At 39.5% G+C, this 23,584-nt stretch overlaps 1 protein-coding gene across 5 annotated transcripts in view; it reads left to right on the plus strand.

Moving 5' to 3' along the window:
* The window catches only part of LOC122562112 (alpha-1,6-mannosylglycoprotein 6-beta-N-acetylglucosaminyltransferase B), an 854,937-nt gene that overhangs the window by 631,951 nt on the left and 199,402 nt on the right, over positions 1–23,584 (plus strand). For all 5 annotated transcript variants that reach the window (XM_043714642.1, XM_043714641.1, XM_043714643.1 and 2 more), the window contains one exon: positions 6,241–6,372. In XM_043714642.1, the coding sequence (XP_043570577.1) occupies positions 6,241–6,372 (132 nt within the window). The remainder of the gene's footprint in view (positions 1–6,240; positions 6,373–23,584) is intronic.

Below are 23,584 nucleotides of genomic sequence, written 5' to 3' on the forward strand. Positions count from 1 at the left end.
TTTAAACTCCCCCCAAGAGCACTAGCAAACCTCCCGCCAAGGGTACTGGTGCCCCTCAGGTTCAGGTGTAGACCATCCTGTTTAAATGGTCCCACCTTCCCCAGAAAGAACCCCAGTTATCCAAATACCGGGATCCCTCCCTCTTGCACCATCCCTGTAGCCACGCATTTAACTGTTCTCTCTCCCTATTCCTTGACTCTCTATCACGTGGCACGGGTACCCAACCAGAGACAACAACTCTGTTCGTTCTAACTCTGGGCTTCCAACCTAGCTCCCTGAAAGCCTGCCTAACATCCTCAGCGCTCCTCCTACCTATGTCATTGGTGCCAATGTGGACCACGACTTCGGGCTGCTCCCCCTCCCCCTTAAGGACCCGGAAAACACGTTCAGAGACATCACGTACCCTTGCACCTGGGAGGCAACATACCAACGTGAGTCTCTCTCGTTCCCACAAAACCTCCTATCTGTGCCCCGAACTATCGAGTCCCCAATTACTATTGCTCTGCTCTTCTCCACCCTTCCCTTCTGAGTAACGGGGACAGGCTCCGTGCCAGAGGCCTGAGCCCCGTTACTTGCCCCTGGTAAGTCGTCCCCCCCACTTGACAATGTTGACAATCTTGACAATGTTGTGTGCCCTACCTATTGGATGATGCAGGGGTAAAATGAAGGGAAACCTGGAAAGATCTTCTGTCTGTTCTTTCTACTGCGAGTTATAACATTCCAAAGAAGATTCTGAGTTTGCCTCTGTCATGGTAACTGCTGGGTATTTCTAGAAGCAGCCAACTTACCCATTCTGCGTTTGATAACAGACATTTTGCATCCACCAAATTCCATTTTTTCTTGCCCCTGGTAAGTCGTCCCCCCCACTTGACAATGTTGACAATCTTGACAATGTTGTGTGCCCTACCTATTGGATGATGCAGGGGTAAAATGAAGGGAAACCTGGAAAGATCTTCTGTCTGTTCTTTCTACTGCGAGTTATAACATTCCAAAGAAGATTCTGAGTTTGCCTCTGTCATGGTAACTGCTGGGTATTTCTAGAAGCAGCCAACTTACCCATTCTGCGTTTGATAACAGACATTTTGCATCCACCAAATTCCATTTTTTACTATTGAAAGAGAAAGTTAAACAACATATGGTTTAAAACAAGATTCTTTCTTCACACCTTTTGAGCACGGCAGGTGTCCATTTAATATTCCCTTCACATCATTTTTAACACTTCAGTGAATTATATAGAAATAAGTCACACAGGAAACCAAGTGTTTTCTCTTGACTTTCACCACGCTACTTACCTGAACATTGGCACCAAGATAGTATTGCATAACATCTCACATGCCATAGGTATAATTCCTACATTGAATATTAGTTCTAAAATTAGAAAGTTCAAGACTGATAGGCTGTGGTTGTTTTCCCTGGAGCATTAGAGGCTGAGGGTTGACCTCATTGAGGTTTATAAGATCATGAGGGGCATGGATAGGGTAAATAGGCAAGGTCTTTTCCTTGGGGTGGGGGAGTCTAGATGTCAAAGGCATTGGTTTAGGGTAAAAGAGGAAAGATTGAAAAAGGACCTAAGGGGCAACGTTTTCACGCAGAGGGTGGTGCGTGTACGGAATGAGCTGCTAGAGGAAGTGGTGCAGGTTGGTACAATGGCCACATTTTAAAGGAATCTGGATGGGTATATGAATAGAAAGGGTTTCGAGGGATATGGGCCAAATGCTCCAAATGGGACTAGATTAGTTTAGGATATCTGGTCGGCATGGATAAATTGGACCACAGGGTCTGTTTCCATGCTGTACATCTCTATGACTCTATGACAAATGATTCCTTTTGATATCACTACATGTCCTATCACTGATGTCCTACTGTCAGAAATCTTGACAATGTTGTGTGCCCTACCTATTGGATGATGCAGAGGTAAAATGAAGGGAAACCTGGAAAGATCTTCTGTCTGCTGAGTGAATTTTGAACACCGAAACAAAATGGAAATCAAATTAATTTTCTAAGAAATTAATACTTCTGGACTGTGGACTGGAGGCTTGTGACCAGCCGTGTTCTGCAAGGATCAGTGCTAAATCCATTGCTTTTATAATTTATATAAATGATTTGGATGTGAATATAGGAGGTATGGTTAGTAAGTTCGCAGATGACACCAAAATTGGTTGTAGAGTGGACAGCCAAGAAGGTTACCTCAGAGTACAACTGGACCTTGATCAGATGGGCTATTGGCCCGAAGAGTATCAGATGGAGTTTAATTTAGATAAATGTGAGGTGCTACATTTTAGAAAAGCAAATCAGGGCAGGACATGGACTCTTAATGGTAAAGTCCTGGGGAGTGTTGGCAAACAAAGAGACTTTGGAGTGGTAGGCTCATAGTTCCTTGAACATAGAATCTCAGGTAGATAGGATAGTGAAGAAGGCATTTGGTATCTTTTCCCTTACTAATCAGAGCATTGAATATAGGAGTTGGATTAGATTAGATTCCCTATAGTGTGGAAATAGACACCCTCTGAAGAGTAACCCACCCAGACCCATTTCCCTCTGACTAGTGCACCTAACACTATGGACAATTTAGTGCGGCCAATTCACTTGACCTGAATGATTTTGGACTGTGGGAGGAAACCAGAGCATCCAGAGGAAACCCACATAGACACGGGGAGAATGTGCAAACTCCACACAGACGGTCGCCTGAGGCGGGAATCAAACCCAGGTCCCTGGCGTTGTGAGACAACAGTGCTAACCACTAAGCCACCATGTCACCCTGTTGGGAGGTCATGTTGCTCTGTACAGGACCTTGATGAAGCCACTTTTGGAATACTGCATTCAATTCTAGTCTCCCTGCTATTGGAATGATATTGTGAAACTTGATAGGATTCAGAAAAGATTCACAAGGATGTTGCCAAGGTTGGAGAGATTTGAGCTAAAGGGAAAGGCTGAATAGGCTACAGTTATTTTCCTGGTGTGTCAGAAGCCGAGGGTGGCGTTATAGAAGTTTCTAAAATCATGAAGGGCATGGATAGGGTGAATAGCCAAGGTCGTTTCCTCAGGATATGGCAACTTAAAACTGGAGGGCATATGTTTAGGGTGAGAGAGGAAGGATTTAAAAAAGACCTCAGGGGCAAATGTTTCACACAGAGGGTGGTCCATGTATGGAATGAGCTGTCAAAGGAAGTGGTGGAGGCTAGTACGATTACAACTTATAAAAGGCAACTTACACAGCTCATCTGGATGTGTACATGAATAAGAAGAGTTTAGAGGGCCAAATTAATGGTTCCAATTTAAATGTTTTGCAAGAAATATGCTCTGAGCTTTGATTGTGTTCTATAGATTAAATTATGCATTTTATTATGCATTCAGTTCATTGCTTATGATTTATATTTATGGGACTAGATTGATCTAGGATATCTGGTCAGCATGGAGAAGTTGGACCAAAGAGTCTGCTTCCTTGCTACACATCTCGATGACTCTATAACTGACGTATAACTAGATTGCCAGAAAATGTTATCCTGTGTTTATGGTTATGTTTGAATACGAATCCCTCTGAACATTTGGCAATGTAGAACATTGTACAATGATCTAAAATGCTAAGGTAATCCTTAACAAATATTAGCTTCCAAATCACTAGCTAATCCTTATATTGTTTTGAGTTTGGGATATTATTTACCCAGCCCATGATAGCAGTCCTATGAAGCTCGTAGATTGTCATAATAACTAATTCATTAATGTCCTTTGGGGAAAGAAACCCGTAATCCTTGCATGTCTGGATAATGTGTAACTGCAGTCACACACAATGTAATCAACTCTTAGCTGCTCTTTGAACAATCTTGAAAGTCAATCAGTGCTTTCAAGTCACTTGAGCAGTTCAATGAGAAGACCTACCATCACTTTCCTCCAGGACAGGAGGGATTGGCAATAAATAAAACCTGACCAACAATGCACACATCCTAAGAATCAATTTTTATAAAATTAATGGTTCCAATTTAAATTTTTGCAAGAAATATGTTCTGAGTTTTGATTGTGTTCTATAGATTAAATTATGCATTTTATTATGCATTCAGTTCATTGCTTATGATTAATGTTGTCACCAGTTTAGTTTGTATCATGCACTGATCTGTTTGTATCCCTCTCCCAATGTATCACACAATAGATATCCACAAACAGAAGTAAAAGTTAACATTTTAATAACATCGCTTTGACGATCCAAGCCTTGCTCATTCTAAACAGTAAATCATATATGATATAATGATGCAAAAAAAGAAGCAGCTTAAAGTGAGTATACAAAAGTCTCAGAATTCTTTTTAAAAATCATTCAGAGGTTGTAAGTGTTGCTGACAAGGCCAGCATTTGAGAAGGCAATGATGGAGGATACTCTATAGGATGTTTAGAGAGGCAGTTCATTAAATGAAATGAAAAATAGAAACCATTGTCTGTGCTGTCTCACTAATCCAGCAATCTCAATATTGTAATGTCTTTGGCTGCATCCTTGTACACAAGTTGACTGCGTGCTTACTGTTCTATCAATGAAGATTCATGATTATTCTAACAAGCCTATTTGATTAGTTGGCCTGTGAAAAAACAATCAATAGCAATTCTAACCAACTTGCATCTACACTAGTCAGAATTACAAAGTTCCGTCCTCTGGGTGATTTACTGAACTTTCCTTCTGGAGCTTTGTGGAGGATGGAAATCAGCATATTTGTGGATATTGACAATATTCAATATGATTCAGAGTTTATACACAAAATTATCATCTTTTTGTGTCTATGTATGAAAAATGCATTGTCTGTGAAATTGGGCTCTGTAGGTTTGTCACTACAGGTGTCAATTTGATGACAGAATGGCATTTGTGACATACATGCGTATGTTCAGCTGAATGCCATCATGATGAAGATGCTAGTCTAGGCATTATAATGCAATGCAGATTTACAGTAGCTCTGACATTTTAGACCTCCCACTCCAGTGAACACTTGCGGCTGTACATGACATTGGTTAGGCCACTTTTGGAAATATTACATGCAATTCTATTGGAAGGATGTTGTGAAACTTGAAAGGGTTCAGAAAAGATTTACAAGGATTTTGCCAGGGTTGGAAGGTTGAGTTATAGGCTAAAATAGGCTGGGGTTGTTTCCGTGGAACATCGGAGGCTGAAGGGTGACCTTGTAGAGGTTTATAAAATCATGAGGGGCATGGATAGGATAAATACTCAAGGTCTTTTCCCTGGGGTTTGGGGGAGTCCAGAACTAGAGGATTTAGGTTTAGGGTGAGAGCGGAAAGATATAAAAAGGACATAAGGGGCAATGTTTTCACGCAGAGGGTGGTACATGTATGGAATGAGCTGCCAGAGGAAGTGATGGAGGCTGGTATAATTGCAACATTTAAAAGGCATCTGGGTGGGTCTATGAATAGGAAGAGTTTAGAGGGATATGGGCCAAGTGCTGGCAAAGGGGACTAGATTAGGTTAGGATATCTGGTCAGAATGGACGAGTTGTTTCCGTTCTGTACATCTCTATGACTCTAAAGGACAAATGGCTGAACAAGCATTCATCAGCAGGGAGGAAGTCCCTCCACCCTATACCCATCCACCAAAGAGTTATTTACAGGGAGCATCAACCATCCTCGGGTTAGTTGTTGATTAATTTCTACTGGCTCTACTTCAATTTAAAGAAGTGCTGGGCAGGTTGCTGAGTTTTCAGAGTTTGGGAAGTCAACAGGGATTTGCGCTACACATGGACAAGGCTTTGGTGCTGATCATTTGGGCTTTACTTGCTCCCTGTCATAATGCGACAGTTTGATTGAGACAAAGATAAAGCAGAGGCAGAAAATGGCATTCTGTCTATATGATGTGGAGGCGCAGGTGTTGGACTGGGATGGGCAATGTTAAAAATCACACTAACACCAGGTTTATTTGGAAGTACAAGCTTTTGGAGTGCTGCTCCTTCATCAGGTAGCTAGAGGAGGGAGGAGGTGAACATGGAGAAGAGCTCTCCACAAGGGACTTTATCCACCTAGAGTCTTCCAGGAACATTTGCTTTCCTTTATCAGTGCCAACATCAGTGCGCGTCATCTGTGCTTTATAAAAGAGGTTCTCCAAGAATCAGTCTACATTTCTAGCTCAATCTAACTTTTTCTGCCATTGGGTTTTGCTTTTAACATCTGTGTTAAAGTGAATGCAATAATTTGTAGCATATAAATGTATATGTTAATTTTATGTATTTATTTATTTATTTATTTGCTGTTGATCAGTTTCCTAGGTGTTCCTCCAGGGAGGGGAAGTTGTCCTCTGACTGCACCATTGTCTTTTGACATAATATACACGGATTATCATGGACTTCAACAAATGAAACAAAACATGGGTCTTTCTTTCAAAAAGTACAAGTAAGTAAAGTTGAAATTGCCAGATTGTTGAATAGCTAGAAAAGAGTAATTGCAATTGGAAAAAGTAATTGCAATTGGAAATCAATAAAATACAAAATACATTTCGTTTGATGAATTCTGATGTTGCCAATTAAAATTATATGCCTATGATATTTTAGTGCCTAACAATTAGTAATTGCATGTGTACAAAGCTTTCAGTTTGTTAACATGATTAAAGATAGATTGAGATCGTGTTACATGAACAAAGAAATCTGGAGCAGTGATATCTCTTTAACCTGATCTTGTGTTTGATTTTTTCTGTTAGTTACTTTCGGCAAATCGCTAATGAACAATTTTCATTGGTAAAAGAGAGTTTTCATTTAACATCATAGAAAAATGTTAAGTTTCTCATAATTTTAGCAAATTTTGCTATTTTCACACCATTTGCGTGGTGTGACAGAAAATGTATAAAACATCACTTTTTCAATTTTGATTTTATATCATGGATAGTGCGTTCCTAATCGTAGAATAAGTTATTTAAGTAGCACAATGGCGATGAGAGAACACTAAGCATTGATTTCAAAGTAACTAAATTCTAGGACAATAGTTAACCAGAATACAATTCAAAATCTAAAACAAAACTATTGCACTCACTGTGGGACCAAGAAAGATATAAATAGCCTGAAAGACACACAAAAACAATTGCCTAGAAGGAAAATCTCAAATGCCAACAAGATTACAATTGGAAAGTGAAAATAGAAGGGAACCCATGGACAAACATCATGCCCATTCCATTCTGGTTTGAAAATCATAGTCTTAAAACTGCAGCCCAGGACTTGCTGTCAATTGGATTAATATCTTTTTTGTTATCTGCTTTTTAATTTATAATCAGAGCTAATCAGTCCACCTGTAATGCTTTGTCTTTTATCACAGAACAACAGTGATTCTGTCAATTCCACCAAGAAACTAGAGGGTATATTTTCCAATTTAGTACTACTTGAACAGAGGTTTGTATAGTTAGAGTACTTACCTCCAATAAGAGAGAATCTAACCACATTCCCTTGACTGTTTATGGCATTTTCATCACCGAATACCCTATCATCATTATTTAGGGAGGAAACAATGTCCAGAATCTTAAGAGAACCAGCCATTCACATACTCTGGCTACAAGAATTAATCAGAGGCTGGATATTCTTCAGCTCATAACTCTCTTTTTCCAGTGCCTTTCCAACATCCACAAGGCATGAGTCAGAAGTAAGGTAGAAGGTTTTCTACTTGTCTGGATGACAGCAATTCTAACAACTCTCAAGAAATTTGACACTTTCCAGGAAAACGCAGCTTGTTTGATTGCTCCCTATTCAATGTCTTAAATGTTCATATCCTCCACTACTGAAGTCCCATGAATGCATTGCATGCCACGTACAAGACACTCCGCAACGACTTGCACAAGTCTTCTTCACAAAACTATGACCTCTAATACTGAGAAGATTAAAGGCAAGATGGCATACAAGAACATTACCACCAGGATGTTGCCCTCCTGGTTACACATTATCCTGGCTTATAATTAATCTTTCCTTCATTACCACTGGGTTAAACTCATGGAACTCCATCCCTAAGAGCACTGAAGAAATACCTTAAAAACACAGAGTACAGCAGCTCAGAAAGTGATTCACCACTTCTCAATGGCAATTCTAGATGGGCAGTGGGTGCCAGCCTTGCCATAGAAAAGTACAGCAAAGAACAGGCCCTTAGGCCCATGATGTTGTGCCGAGGTTTAATCCTACTGTGATTAAATAGTCATAAATCCTAATGCCAAATAGTCATAAATCTTATCCCTCAGAATTATTTTCAAAACTTTGCTGACCACAGATGTAAGACTGACTGGTCTGTACTTGCTAGGGAGTTCACTTATTGCCCTTCTTGAAAAGAGGAACAACATTTGCCTCCTTCCATATTGGCTGTAGTTGAATAAAAATTTGGAAATTCAATGCATTCATTAAAGCCACCCAATTTGCAACCCTACAGTTATCTTCCCATTCATTTTATAACCTCTCAACCTGAATTAATGATGTGTTCTGTTGTTGCTAAAGCTGTCCAGCTGGAATAGTAAGTCATATTTTCATATGGCAAAAAAATGTCTTGATGAAAGAGTTCAACTGCATTTAGCATCTCAACAAATCTCTTCAGAAGAACAAAATGAAAGATTGAGGTAAATGGATATTAGGAATCTCGCGAAACACCATGTTGAGGTTCTTTAGAGAAGTTTAACATCTAACATCTAGCACTCTAACATCATAACTGAACATCCGTGATCATTATGTAAATACAAGAACTATAGCAAATGAACACATCCAAAAAATGCCCAAATTGAAGCTGAACTTATTTGTTCCCTTGTCTCCTGAACAAATTCAATTGCTGAGAATTATTACTTCATAGAATCCCTAAAGGGCAGAAAGATGCCCATCTAGTTAGCACTGGCCCTCTGAAGGACCTACCACCCAGACTCAGCCCTCCCTATCCCCTATTCCCATAACTCCAAATTTATCATGAGTCATCTATGTAACCTATACATCCCTGGACACTATGGGCAATTTTAGCATGGCTAGTTGACCTAACCTGTACGTCTTTGGATTGGGAGGAAATTGGAGCACCCGGTATAAATTCACACAGACACAGGAAGAACATGCAAACTACAAGCAGACAGTCGGCGACCGGCTGGAATCAAACTCGGGTCCCTGCCACAGTGAGGCAGCGTTGCTAACCATTGTGCCACCCTCAGATTGCTATAGTTCACAGGCAGCTTTGAAAATTCATCACTTGGCATTTGGTAATGAGTCTAAACTATTCATGCAATTGCAAATTTGTTAAGTATTAACTATTTCATCGTAAAGATTTGTCAGTTGTACCTTATGGTCATGCCAGCTAAGAACAGTGTAAAACATTAGGATGCATAGGATGTGGAAGGAAACTGCTGGGGATGGACAAACTTGAAATGTGGAGCTTATTCAAGGAACAGCTACTGTAGGTCCTTGTTAAGTATATGCCTATCAGGTAGGGAGATAATTGTCGAGAGAGGGAGCCATGGTTTACTAAAGAAGTTGAAGCTCTTGCCAAGAGAAAGAAGAAGGCTTATGTAAGGATGAGATGTGAAAACTCAATTAGGATGCTTGAGAGTTAAGTTAGTCAGAAACAATCTAAAGAGAGGACTAAGAAAAGCCAGGAAGGATCATGAGAAGTTGTTCGTGGATAGGATCAAGGAAAGCCCTAAGGCCTTCTATAGGTATATCAGGAATAAAAGAATAACTAGAGTAAGATTATGGCCAACCAAAGACAGTAGTGGGAATTTGTGTGTGGAACCTGACGACATAAGAGAAGCACTTAATGAATACTTTTCATCAGTATTCACATTGGAAAAGGGTAATGTTAGTGAGAATACGGAGATACAGGCCTCAATATTAGATGGGATTGTGGTTGACAAAGAGGAGGTTTTAGAAATTTTAGAAGATTTGAAAATAGATAAGACCCCTTGGCCGGATGGAATTTATCCTTGGATTCTCTGCGAAGCCAGGGAGGAGATTGCAGAGTCTTTGGCTTTGATTTTTGTCATCACTGTCGAAAGGAGTAGTGACAGAAGATTGGAGGATAGCAAATGTTGTTCCCTTGTTAAAAAAAGGGAGTTGGGGCAACCCTGGTAATTATAGGCCAGTGAGCCTTACTTCGGTTGTGGGTAGGTGTTGAAAATTTATAATAATCAGGAAAGGAATAATTTTATTAGGGATAGTCAACACGGTTTTGTGAAGGGTAGGCCATGCCTAACTAACCTTTGAGTTCTTTGAGAAGTTGACAAAACAGGTGGATGAAGGTAAAGCGGTTGATGTGGTAAATATGGTCTTCAGTAAGGCATATGATAAGGTTCCACATGGTAGGCTATTGCACAAAATACGGGGTTTCGAGATTGAAGGTGATTTAGCAGTTTGGATCAGCAATTGGCTAGCTGAAAGAAGACAGAGGGTGGTGATTGATGGGAAATGTTCATCCTGGAGTTCAGTTGCCAGTGGTGTGCTGCAAGGATCTGTTTTAGGGCCACTGCTGTCTGTCATTTTTATAAATAATCTGGATGTGGGCGTAGAAGGACGAGTTAATAAATTTGCGGATGACACTAAATGAGGCAGAGTTGTGGATACTGCCGAAGGATGTTATGGGTTACAGAAAGACATAGATAAGATGCAGAGCTAAGCTGAGAAGTGGCAAATGGAGTTTAATGCAGAAAAGTGTGAGGTAGTTCACTTCGGAAGAAGTAACAGGAATGCAGAGTATTGGGCTAATGATAAAATTCTTGGAAATGTGGATGAACAGAGAGACGTTGGTGTCCAGGTGCATAAATCCCTGAAAATTGCCGCCCAGGTTGACAGCTTTATGAAGAACGCACATGGTGTGTTGGCATTTATTGGGTTGGAGGATTGAGTTTCGGAGCCACGAGGTTATGCTTCAGCTGTACAAGACACTGGTAAGGCCGCACCTGGAGTATTGAATACATTTCTGGTCACCGCATTATAGGAAGGATGTGGAAGCTTTGGAAAGGGTTCAGAGGAGATTTACTAGGATGTTGCCTGGGATGGAAGGAAAATCTTACGAGGAAAGGCTGAGGGAATTGAGGTTGTTTTCATTGGAGAGAAGAAGGTTGCGAGGTGACTTAATCGAGACATATAAGATAATAAGAGGGTTGGATAGGTTGGACAGTGAGAGCCTTTTTCCTCAGATGGTAAAGGCTAATATGAAGGGACATAGCTTTAAATTGAGGGGGATAGATTTAGGACAGATATCAGTTTCTTTATTCAGAGAGTAGTAAAGGCATGGAACAGCCTGCTTGCAACAGTAGTAGACTCGCCGACATTAAGGACGTTTAAACAGGCTTTGGACATACATATGGATAATAATGGAATGGTGTAGGTTAGATGGGCATCAGATTAATTTCACAGATTGGCACAACGTCGAGGGCCGAAGGGCCGAAGAGCCTGTACTGTGCTGTAATGTTCTATGTTCTATTAGCTTACAATTTACTGTTGGTGACAATAGTGGATTGCTGAAGTCTTTTCTTTTAAACAACTAAGCTTTGACACTTGTGATAAGATTATTGATGCAAAGAAGTCTGATTCAAGTGGTAATGATTTACCCATTAAAATCATCATTGATCATATTGTTAATTGAAAGCAGTGGTATGATAATGAGAGTAAGTAAACGCTTATGGATAAATTAAAGTCTTAAATGTGTGGCCTGTCAGAAAAATGCTTCCAGATTCTGATTTCCTTTGAAGTGAGCAATATGGACTTTTGAAATCTGAGCATTAGCATAAAATGTAGAGTGTGGATTTATGTGTTCAGTGAAATTGCTCTATCACTAGACAACAGGCACAAATCAATGTAGATATTTGTTGCGTAGATAAGAGCCAAATGCATTTATTCAGCATGAACTGAGTAATTCAATATGTATTCAAGGACATCGCTTAAGTAATTGAATGGATAAAAAAAAGACCATCAAATGAAGTCATTGTACATGTCTGTTACATATCCCCAATGACTTTAAAGATGGCTTTCTAGGAAGAACAAGCTGTACTTAAAGGGCAACATGTCTGCAAGGTGAAGTACATGTTTGATATTTGGACAGTGATTTGTGCTCAGTGTCTATGGTCTTAAATGCTGCTGTTAAAATTATTTTACAACTTTGTTCTGCATCTCTTCTGCTGAGATTGGCAGCTTGCAAAGGCATATTGCCTTCCTAGCCACTCTCATTCTCCTTCAGGCTTGTTTGTCTCTTGCATGCATGTTTTCTGGTTCCTCACTCTTATTTCTTTTTATGATCCCTTCCTGCTCTCTATTTGCAATTCATTTTCCATAGCATGCCCATATCAGCTCTGAACATTTAAAGTATTGAATACTAATAGACCATAAAATCAACACTAATACTTTGGAAACTACAGCACCTCTACAATCATGCCATAGGTATCTGAAGACAAACAGTAGTACTACTTTAAAAAGCTACTGGAATAGTTGGGTTTAGCAAAATATAATGGAGGTCATGTTGGATTGTTGAAAGTGAACTATTCCTGAACTGATCGATGTAACGCAGCTGAGTATTGCGGCTACAATGCTTAATGATTTTTTTTTTATCTGTGAACTGTCTCTGCCTTATGTATATTCTGCCAAAAGTGCTTTAATTCCTTGGATCTCACACTGCAGGTTTGCTTACTAACTCTTACCCATCAACATAAATCTTCTGAAAAACATTGCTCAGCATCCTTTACTGGATCTTCTAGCTGACATCATTCGTAGCTGTCAGATCCTCAATATCTCCACCAGATTAAAGGTCAATAATTGAACTTTTTACTCTTGGATGCTAATTCATAAAAAGGTATTGCAAACCACTAATCAATACTAATTCCTTTCTGCAAAGCAAGTAAACAGCAAAGAAAATCAATTAAAAATTCTCAGTAACAGCACAGAATGGGCACTTCACAGCTGGCTGTCAGGTAATGTTCTGAGCTTTGTGAGGGCTTTGCAAGAAGCTTTTAAAGCTCAGATTATGGATACCAAAGAGAGTCAGGCGGCAGCAGCTGAATCACAGTTACAGCCAAGGAGACTGATGTTTTTGCAAGAAGTGCAGAACCCATAGAATAGGCATATTTTACGTTATTCAATTCATAGATCATAACAATTGTATTGTGCAACCCACTGGTTGATATACATTATAAATCAAGCCCTCCTATTCATGAAGTTATGCCAAAAGTTTATTTTTATAATGCACCCAGTACCCCAATTTACCTAATCAAGCTACCTGATTACCTATCAGCCCCATTAAACCGAGCTTGATCGAAAGTGTAGAGCAGGTTTCATTATAACCAAGAATTTTTATTACAGGTAATTAAACCAAAGCTACAACAGACATAAACCATTAGCATACAAGAGTATGAAATAAGCATCTCAGCCCTTTATAAAGAATCTCTTACGTGCAAGTACACACACACACACACACAAACAAGGAAAAATATTATTGGTGGAGGTGGAAAAATGAAAAGTCAGTTTAATGGTTTTTGCTATGATGTTGAGATGTTCCTTCTTCGGCTGGCCAGACCCCTTATTGTTTAGATATCTTGCCCTGGATGCTTCCATTGGTTTATAAGAGGTACACAGAGGCTGACTTGGAAAATGTCTCTGACTAATCAATTCAAAAGTCACAGTCTGCAGCAACTGGTTAACTGGTTAACTGGTTTTCTTCAGGCTTAAACTGAGCTATTGACCAGAGAAAGCAGGCAGCTTCTGGACTGGGAGAAGATCTGCTTACTTTTTTCTCTTTCTCTGTCTCTCTCGCTCTGTAATTTGTTTCCAGCTCCAAGTTGCTCTGCTACCCGAGGACCAATTACACAATTGTTGACAAGTAAAAGATCTCTGTTATTGACAACTGTGGCTAGTCCATAAACCAATCAGTTATTTTTTGCCAACAAGAGCTGTATCAGACTATACCCTTGGCTCCAGATCATGTGTAATCTGAATGTCAATAACTGCTTGTTCAAATGGTGGTTTCCAGTACCTGCTGTGGAAGACAGGCTGCTTGCTTTCAAAACTGCAACTACGCTTCCAAACATTTTTATTTATCAACAGTTCTGTCTCATTTCAGCCATCAAGTTTGAAAACCACAAAAATTAAAAGCCTTGGTCCTCAAACCTTGTTTTTAAAGTCTCACAATAAATAAAAATTAATTAAATTTGAGAATCGTGTTACAGTGGTAATATCCTATCTCTGGACCCAAATGACCAGGTTCAAATCCAAACTCAGGATGTAATAGCCACAGATGTGTGTCATGAAACATCCAAACAGGTTAATTAAATAAACAAATTAAAATTGTGTCATTCATTTCATTTGGGTTTTGATATAATTACAGTTCATTGTTTGCTTTTTTTACATTTATCTTCATTCTATTTATTTCTTGTGTCACAAAGCTAGTCCCTTTTTTTTCTAAAAGCTGTTCCTTGACTGAAGGAGACTCTGTACTTGATTTTTTTCAGAAGGGTCATAAACCAGGCCGGGCTCCGATCAGTCTGGTTTGGTACAGAGCTGAAAAGGATTTTGAGAGCCCTTTTGTTTATATGTGAACAGATAAGACTTCAGGCCAAAGTGGTTATGTTTTAGAAGTGACCTATATAAAGAAAGGAAAGTGGTCAGCTCTCTAGCTGAGCCAAGCAATATGTTCAGTCTTGAACTTGTTGGAAGTTCGACAGGGAGCTGTGTGAAAACTCACTCTCTCTTTTCTGCCCTTCAACTTAATCCTGTAAGCATGTGTTCCATTTTTTTTAAGGGAGTTTGCTTATTGTGACTGTACATATTTGGAACAATATAAGTCTAGTTGGATAGGATGTGTTCTGTAGGGGTTCTTTATTCTGTTCTTTGTGTTTCATTGTGTAATTTTGTGAATAAATTGTTGTCTGTTTTAAAATCTAGTAGTCAATCTAGCTAACTTGATCCAGATAGTTTTCACTGTATACTTACCAAAACAAATTGCACAGTTATGGTCTGAGCTGCCTGCTTAAGAATGTTTTGAGTGGTCTGGCTTAGTCCGTAACACTTGCCAACATCCCTTAATAACATCAAACATATAGCAACATAATAATGCATTCATTTCACAAAACAATCTCTCCTCTCATCAAAAGATAGCAGACAATATTGTGTACAACCATGCACATAATGATGGATTATGAACATTGGAAATATGTACAAAAACACAGTTTAATTTATCAGTGGTTTCATTCTAAATTTTTAATTTCATTTATGCCCTAATGCAATTTGCACTTTATATTTATTGCGAATAGATCCAGATCTTTCTGCTTAATTAAAAATAGCATGCAACTTGCGTTACTATGAGTCTGAATAAACAAAGGAATGTGAGTGTTGAAATAAATTGCCCTCTGGGAAATGGCTATTTTTAGACACTTCTTATTAAACTTCACTGTGCCAAGTCTGGCTGCTTCTCAGAGAATTCTCTTCAATGTAATATGAAAAATAGTAGTAATTAATTAAACGTAAAGACAGCCCTTGTCAAACATATGTTTAAGCATGTTGTTTAAACACTTATTTTAATGTAACTAACTGAATTTTTAAATCGATAAAGATTTGTTGAACTTAGAAAAAAAAAGGAATTTTTTACAGCAACTTTTCAAGTGCAGTTACCTCAAGCATATTTTGGTAGATTTTCAATTGCTATTCCATAGGGAACTCAGTATCAGACTAGATAGATTAGAAGTGGATAAGTGCATGGAAATATAGGGCTCTGTGCAAGAACACATACAAATATGGGTCCCACCAGTAAAATTGCAATAACTGAGGCATGCCAATCTTTGAGTTGTCTCAGAGTGACAGGAGTGAAGGACCAATGCTCATGCTGTCAATGATCCAGAAGGAAACAGATAGACAAGTTGGAGGTGCCCATGCTGTGCCCATTGATTTCATTCTCCTACTCCCATCAGCCTCATGGTTCTCAGAACTTCTCGAATGAGGTGCAAAGGCTACAAAAGCCATATGCTGTGAACCTTATAGAAATTCACAAAATGCTGCGGTTTAGAGAGGTTTGAAATTGTGGAATGATAAGTACAACAGTGTGAGATCTAGGGTTAGCCATGGTTTAAAGCTGCAGAAGCAGTGTTTTAGTACACACAAATCTTAAATATTCATGGTAACTAGAGTTTTCAATCTCCCAATTATTCAAATGCAACAGCACAGAATAAATGTTCCACGTTAATTTCTTGACATTCTTTCCACCAAAAAAATGTTTCCTTGTTAAATTAGCACTTAAAATAAGTATCTGATGGCAGGCAAATTCAATTATTTTAAGGAGATTGTGCATGGAGCAGATACATTTTGAATTGCACTTGCTGTGAAATTACTGCAATTGAAATATTCACTAGTTTGGTGTATAGTGTCCTTAATTATAATTAGATGCTGACAGTAGATAATTGCTGTGATATAACAGAGTCTGGATATTAAGCTCACAAGCTACAAATCAGTTGTTATTTTATTTTACTGTGTATATGAGACAAAATTAGGCAATTTCATTTCAGCATTGTACACTGTAATGTGTTACAGTTTGCTTTATTATTACAGCAATCTGTAAACATTATATGGATGTATATCTACATATATTTTATTACACATTTGCATTTTAATGGATCTGAAGCCCCCAGATGGTGCCCAGGATTCCAAGAACTCTTAAACCGGAAAATTAGAATTAAATGAGATCTCTGTGCTCCTCCAATTGTGGTGACTTATAATTTCCTGATTTTGGTCACTCTGTCATTGCCGTCAGCAGTCAAGGTCTGAAACTTGCTCTGTGCATGATTCCAGGGATTGGATTTTTTAAACTGGCTAAGAGTGGGAACAGAGGCTTCACAGATGGTCCATGCTCAAAGCAAGGACAGTCTACCACATCAGTGCAAAAAAAAACCTAGAAACATTTCCAACCACCTTCAACCAGAAGAGTCAAGGTCCATCTTAGCCTCCTCCTGAGATCGCAACATCAAAGGTATCAATCTTTAGAAAACTTGACTCATTCCATGTGATAGGAAGAAACAGCTGATGGCAGTGGATGCTGCAAAGGTCATGTGCCCTGACAACAGTTCAGCAATAATACTGAACCCTCGTACTTCATAACTAGCTGTGCCCCAAGTCAATCTGTTTCAGTACAGCTACAACACTGGCATCTACATAGCAGTGGAAAATTGCCCAGGTATGTCCTGTCCAAAACAAACAAGATAAATCTAATCTAGCAACTAATACCCCCATCAGCCTTCTCTCAATTAACAGCAACATTATGGAAAGTGTCATCAACAGTGCAATCAAGCAACATTGCTTAGCAGGTTTACAGACGATGAGTTTAGTTTTTCTCTCTCTCTTCTCTCTGGTAGCTTCTGCAGATAGAAGAACACGGTTAATTGCTCAAGTCCAGGATAGAACCCTTCAGAAGAAAATTGAAATCAGAGGGAAAACACTCCACTGGTTGGAGTTATGCTGAACACAAAGAAAAATGGGTTATGATAGCTGGAGATCAATTACCTCAGTCCCAAATGTTAGTGCAGACGTTCCTTATGGTAGTACCCTTAACCATCATATGGTTGGAAGTGGGAATCTTCACTGGTTGATTGCATGATGTTGGTGTCATTTTCAATTACTCGAAAACTGAGACATTCCCTCTCCATTTGCAGTGAGATCTGGACAATATTGAGTGATAAGTGAAAAGTAACAACCACGTCAAAGAACTGTCAGAGAATCTGAACTCTCTCCTAGATATTCAATGATATTACTATTGCTGATTTTTCCAATATCGTTATCTGGTGTTCATCATTGTAAGAAAATTAATTAAATCAGACATATAAATAACATGGTTATAAGAGCAAATCATAGGCTGGGAATTTGGAAATGAGTAACTTACCTCCTGAGTCCTCAAATCACAAGTCATGTGGACATCATGGAATACTCCCTACTTGCCTGGGTGAGTGCAGCCCCAACAAGGAGCTTGACACCATCCAAAACAAAGCAAGTTGCTTAATCCACACCCTGCCCATCAATTTCAGCATTCATTCCATCCACCGCTGATGTACTGTGGCAAGAGTGTGTATCATTTTATAAGTTGTGTTGCAACAAATCACCAAAGCACATTCCACAGCATCATCCAAGCCCAAGACCTCTAAAACCTAGAAGAACAAGAACAGCAGGGGCATATGAATAAGTTCCCCTCTGAGCCACATGTTATCCTGTCAGAGAATAATATTGTTGTTCCTTCACTGGTCCAAAATCCTGAAATCCCCTTCTTAATAACACTGGATATATCTGTAATAAAGAACTACAGTGATTCATGAAGTCAGCTCGACACCACCTTTACAAGGGAAATTTTGTAACAAAATTTCTGGCCTTATCAGAAATTTCCACATTCCCTGAAATAACAAAAAGGCAGGAAAGCATGGAATGCAACAACATCAACTCAAACACCAGTTCCCTTACACAATTGTTTCCCCAGGCCGTTACTCCAGAGTTGGAGTAAAGAAGTGGGCGGCACGGTGGCAGTGGGCGGCACGGTGGCGAGTGGGCGGCACGCTGGCACAGTGGTTAGCACTGCTGCCTCACAGCGCCTGAGTCCCAGGTTCAATTCCCGCCTCAGGTGACTGACTATGTGGAGTTTGCACATTCTCCCCGTGTCTGCGTGGGTTTCCTCCGGGTGCTCCGGTTTCCTCCCACAGTCCAAAGATGTGCAGGTCAGGTGAATTGGCCATGCTAAATTGCCCGTAGTGTTAGGTAAGGGGTAAATGTAGGGGTATGGGTGGGTTGTGCTTCGGCGGGTCGGTGTGGACTTGTTGGGCCGAAGGGCCTGTTTCCACACTGTAATGTAATCTAATCTAATCAAAGTGCTAGGGCTACCAGACTCGTTTAAAGGCGACTTAAGAATTGTTGGAGATCAACTGGAATTCTTTAGTCAACTTCCAAGTACCTATGGCACTTGGGAATAGTGCAGCTGTCCAGAAGCAAATTCCTGACAACTGACTCTCATTTAACCCTGACAACTCTGAGATCTGCTGATAAAATCCTCAAAGCTCTTTCTACTCTTCCTTTAAGACATTTGCTAAAGCTACCTTGCTTTTGGCTATCTGTTCCAATATTGTTTTGTGAATCAGGGTCAAATTTTTGTTTGATAGCACTCTTGCAAGCATTCAGGGAAGTTTTTTTCCTATGCTAAAGGCACTATATTGTTGCCTAAACAAACCAATGGTATCAAATTATGGACTAGGTTGAAGCTATATTAAATCATATTTGGGTTGAAACGTGGTTTAGGTGAGCATGAAATGTGGTGATAGTGTATCAGCTGCTAGTTATACTTAATGCCCAACATTCAATGCTGTTCTAGTTTTATTTGCTTTATGCTAGCATTCAAGTTGAATTTCCTATCTATTCCATCTGCCCAGAGAACAACTTGTCAACTTGGCTTATGGCAACTAAAATGCTTTCTTAGGTCCCAACACAATTATAATGAATTGCACCTCCATTGTACTGCATTGCTGTCTTAGGATTTCAGGGGAAGGAACCAGCACTATTAAAATTTCTTCATTCCAGTGTTTAAGTAATAGTAGCAGCATCTATTTCAAAAACCTAAGAGGGGAATGAGCATTGTCAAGAGTCAAAACCTCAGTAAAGTAGATGACTTTGCCAATTTCTTTCTTTATATCACTAAGAAGTAAGTGCTGAACTTTGTGAAGTAATATCTCAGTGTTGCTTTTGTTAATTACTGATAATAGTCTTGCACCTAGCAATTCTCATTATTGTCAGCATAATCATGCAGATAACAAATAACTTGTCTATATCTCCTTGAAATTCTGGAGAGAATCTATGTCATTTGATAAGCCAACCTCATTAAGACTACTGATCTGATGGCCTTAAATGGCAATGCAGGAAACACAAGGTGAATGAAGCCAGGATTAATTGTATCAAGGGGTCAATTCAACTATTTTATTAAAACTAAAATGTGAAGCTAAAAATGGTTTGAAACAATGTTACCTTCAGAAGCATAGCAGATCTATTAAAATTGCATTTTCTATACGTAGCTTACTTAATAAAGTACTTAATATTAATTAATATAGACTATATATAGTATTTAATATTAATTAATGTCACCTATATATACAGTATTTAATATTCATTAATATCGCCTGTATATACAGCTAAGGCGACTGTACCTAAGCTGTTACTGAGCACAGATTCCACAGCTACCAAGATAATTTTGTACAATACAGTATCAGTTAATTAATCTATCACTGCTGTTACTGGTACACCTGAATTCTTTTCCTTTCACACACACAATATGACAGTGAGATGACTCACAGATACCTGGCAAAACAATACTGTTCAACACAAAGCAGTAACACGTCATTATCTGTGAACAGTTGATGAAAGTTTTACGTGGATTAAAATTGCAAAGATTTTTGGAAAGTGTCCATTGTTGGGGAGAGTAAGCATTGCTGACAATAATAAATGCAAGCCGGTAAACAAGAGCCAGAGTTTCCTCAAATCACCATTGTTTCAGCTCCAAGATCACAAGTAACTAAAGAGCCTGCACAGAAAAATCTTTGCAGCACTCCCTATATCCTTCCTAAGGCATGATTCCAAAACTGCCCACAATATTCAAGATGGGCTCTATACAGTTAAAGCATGGCCTCCTTCGCCGCCGCTCCCTCACCACCAGACGCCTGGAGGAAGAACGCCTCATCTTCCGCCTCGGAACACTTCAACCCCAGGGCATCAATGTGGATTTCAACAGCTTCCTCATTTCCCCTTCCTCCACCTCATCCTAGTTTCTAACCTCCAGCAACATGATCCCCTTGACTTGTCCGGACTTGTCCGACCTGCCCAGCTCCTTTTCCACCTATCCACTCCACCCTCTCCTCCCTGACCTATCACCTTCATCTCCTCCCCCACTGACCTATTGTACTCTATCCCCACCCCCATCCTCCTCTAGCTTATCTCTCCACGCTTCAGGCTCTCTGCCTTTATTCCTGATGAAGGGCTTTTGCCCGACACGTCGATTTCGAAGCTTTTCGGATGCTGCCTGAATTGCTGTGCTCTTCCAGCATCACTGATCCAGAATATGATTTCTACCCTTGTTTACCAGCCCTCCAGCAATAAACGCCAGCATGCAATTCGACTTTTTGATTATGTTCTGTATCCTTTCTTGTTATTTAGTAGTCTTTCACCGAGCATTTTCATTATTGTCAGCATAATCATGCAGATAACAAATAGCTTGTCTATATCTCCTTGGAATTCTGGTGGGAATCTATGCCATTTGATAAGCCAGCCTCATTAAGACTACTGATGGTCTTGATTGGCAATGCAGGAAAGGCAAGGTGAATAAAGCCAGTATTAATTGTATCTAGGAAACAATTCAATGATCTTCGTATCTGGACCTCTTGAGGCCTCCACCTTTTCTGTCTTTTTACCAATGGGCAAGTTTCTTGTTCCAACACCTTTGGGTCCAAAGTGGATCACCTCACATTTATCGTCATTGAAGTCCATTTGTTATCGTTTGTCTTTTTCACTTAATCTATTAATATCTCTTTATAAGTTTATGCTTTTATCTGGATGCTACTTTTTAGAAAAGATATATTGACTTGAGAGGGAGTGCATTGTGGGTTTGTCTGAATTATATCTTGTCTCCAAAGGTTAAACTACAAGGAAAAATTATGAAACCTAGTGTTGTAGCTGCTGAAATTTAAAAGCTTAAGAGATGATTTGATCAAATATGACAAAGAGAACACATAAGGTCGATAGTAAAATGATTTCCATTGGTTGTATCATCGAGCATAAACATGAGCTACATTTATAGCTGTACCTGTCAAGAGTACAATTAGGAAACATTTTTACACTCAGAGTGGTAGAAGTTTGGAATTCTTTTCCACAAATACCAGTTGATACAGATTAATTGCTAGTTTTAAATTTGAGATTTACAGATTTTTGTTTACTAAAGCAATTAAGAAATTTGGGATGAAGTCAGGTAAATAGAGTGAAGTTGTGGGTTTAATGGCCTATTCCTGCTGATGCATTCTTAGTTATAGTGCTTTGAATGCTCACTGTCTTTGTGTCATGAGTAAATTTGGATATGTGACTCATTATCTAAATGATTAACAAATGTGACAAATAGTTGTGGCCCCAGTACAGATTCTTGTGAAACTTTATTAATTACATCCTGCCAACTCTGGGAAATCCAAGATGGAGGACGGGAAAAATTTCTGGCTGTAACAGCTGATCCTTTTTTGAGGTATTTTAGGTGCTGGAGGTGATTTCCTCGAATTGCAGGAGCAGCAATTACTGTTTCATCTGCTGTTGCATTGTTTTGGAACTTTGGAAAGAAAGTCAAAACAACAGCAGTTTTAAAAGGGGGAAGAACAGACAAAGGAAGCACATGGTGAGGTCATTGCAGGAGAAAGAGAATTCATGTATCGCTGGACATCGGAGTACATCTGGGAAAATGATCAAACAGTGAAATTCACAACTGATCTTGGAGGAACTGTTAGGCGATGTTCACAGCACAGAATCAGATTAGTTAATCATTGTTTTAAGTGTGGCCTACAGAGATTCTGCAGTAGTTAGTAGAGTAGATTCTTTCTTGATTATATGTTTTTGGAGATATGTCTCTTGATTAAACTTAAAATATAAGCCATAGCTATTCATTTAACCTGGGGCAGTGTTTGTAGAGGAATAAGACGGTGTTATTTTCTGGGTCTGTAGGTTGTGAAGGAGCAAAAATGGCCTTTAATAGAGTGATATGTACTTCTTGTCAGATGTGGGAGTTTAAAGAGAGTTTAAGGGTTACTGCAGATTATATCTGCCATAAATGCTGCTGGCTGCGAATCTTATCAGGTTGAATGGATTGGTTGGAGAAACAGTTAGAAGCAATAAGGAATTTGCAACATCAATGGTATGTGATGGATGGCAGTTAAAGGAAGGGGGTAAAGATTCAGATACAGTCACATAGATGGGTTAACTCCAGGAAAAGTAAGAGAGGTAGGCAGCTAGTGCAGGAGTCTTTTGTAGATATACCCATTTCAAACAGGTATGCTGTTTGGGGTGACGGATTCTCAGGGGAACGTAGCACGAACTGCCAAGTTTCTGGTATGGAGACTGGCTCTAATGCAACAAGGGGTATGTCGGGTTCCAAGCAATCAATTGTGGGGGATTCTCTAATTCGAGGTACAGACAGACGTTTCTGTGGCCAGCAGCAAAAAAGCAGAATGGTGTGTTGCTTCCCTGGTGCCAGGATCAAGGATGTCTCAGAGAGGGTGCAGAATGTTCTCATGGGGGAGATGGTCCAGCAGGAGGTCATTGTCCACATTGGAACCAACAACATAGGAAGGGAAAAGGTTGAGATTCTGAAGGGAGATTACAGAGAATTAGGCAGGAATTTAAAAGGAAGTCCAGGAGAGTAGTAATATCTGGACTACTCCCGGACTGCGAGCTAGTGAGGACAGGAATTAGGAGAATAGAGCAGATGAATGCATGGCTGAGGAGCTGGTGTATGGCGGAAAGATTCACATTTTTGGATCATTGGAATCTCTTTTGGGGTAGAAGTGACCTGTATGAGAAGGACGGATTGCACCTAAATTGGAAGGGGTCTAATATACTGGCAGGGAAATTTGCTAGAACTGCTTGGG

The sequence above is a fragment of the Chiloscyllium plagiosum genome, chromosome 24, assembly GCF_004010195.1.
Source record: "Chiloscyllium plagiosum isolate BGI_BamShark_2017 chromosome 24, ASM401019v2, whole genome shotgun sequence".
Taxonomy (NCBI): Eukaryota; Metazoa; Chordata; class Chondrichthyes; order Orectolobiformes; family Hemiscylliidae; genus Chiloscyllium; species Chiloscyllium plagiosum.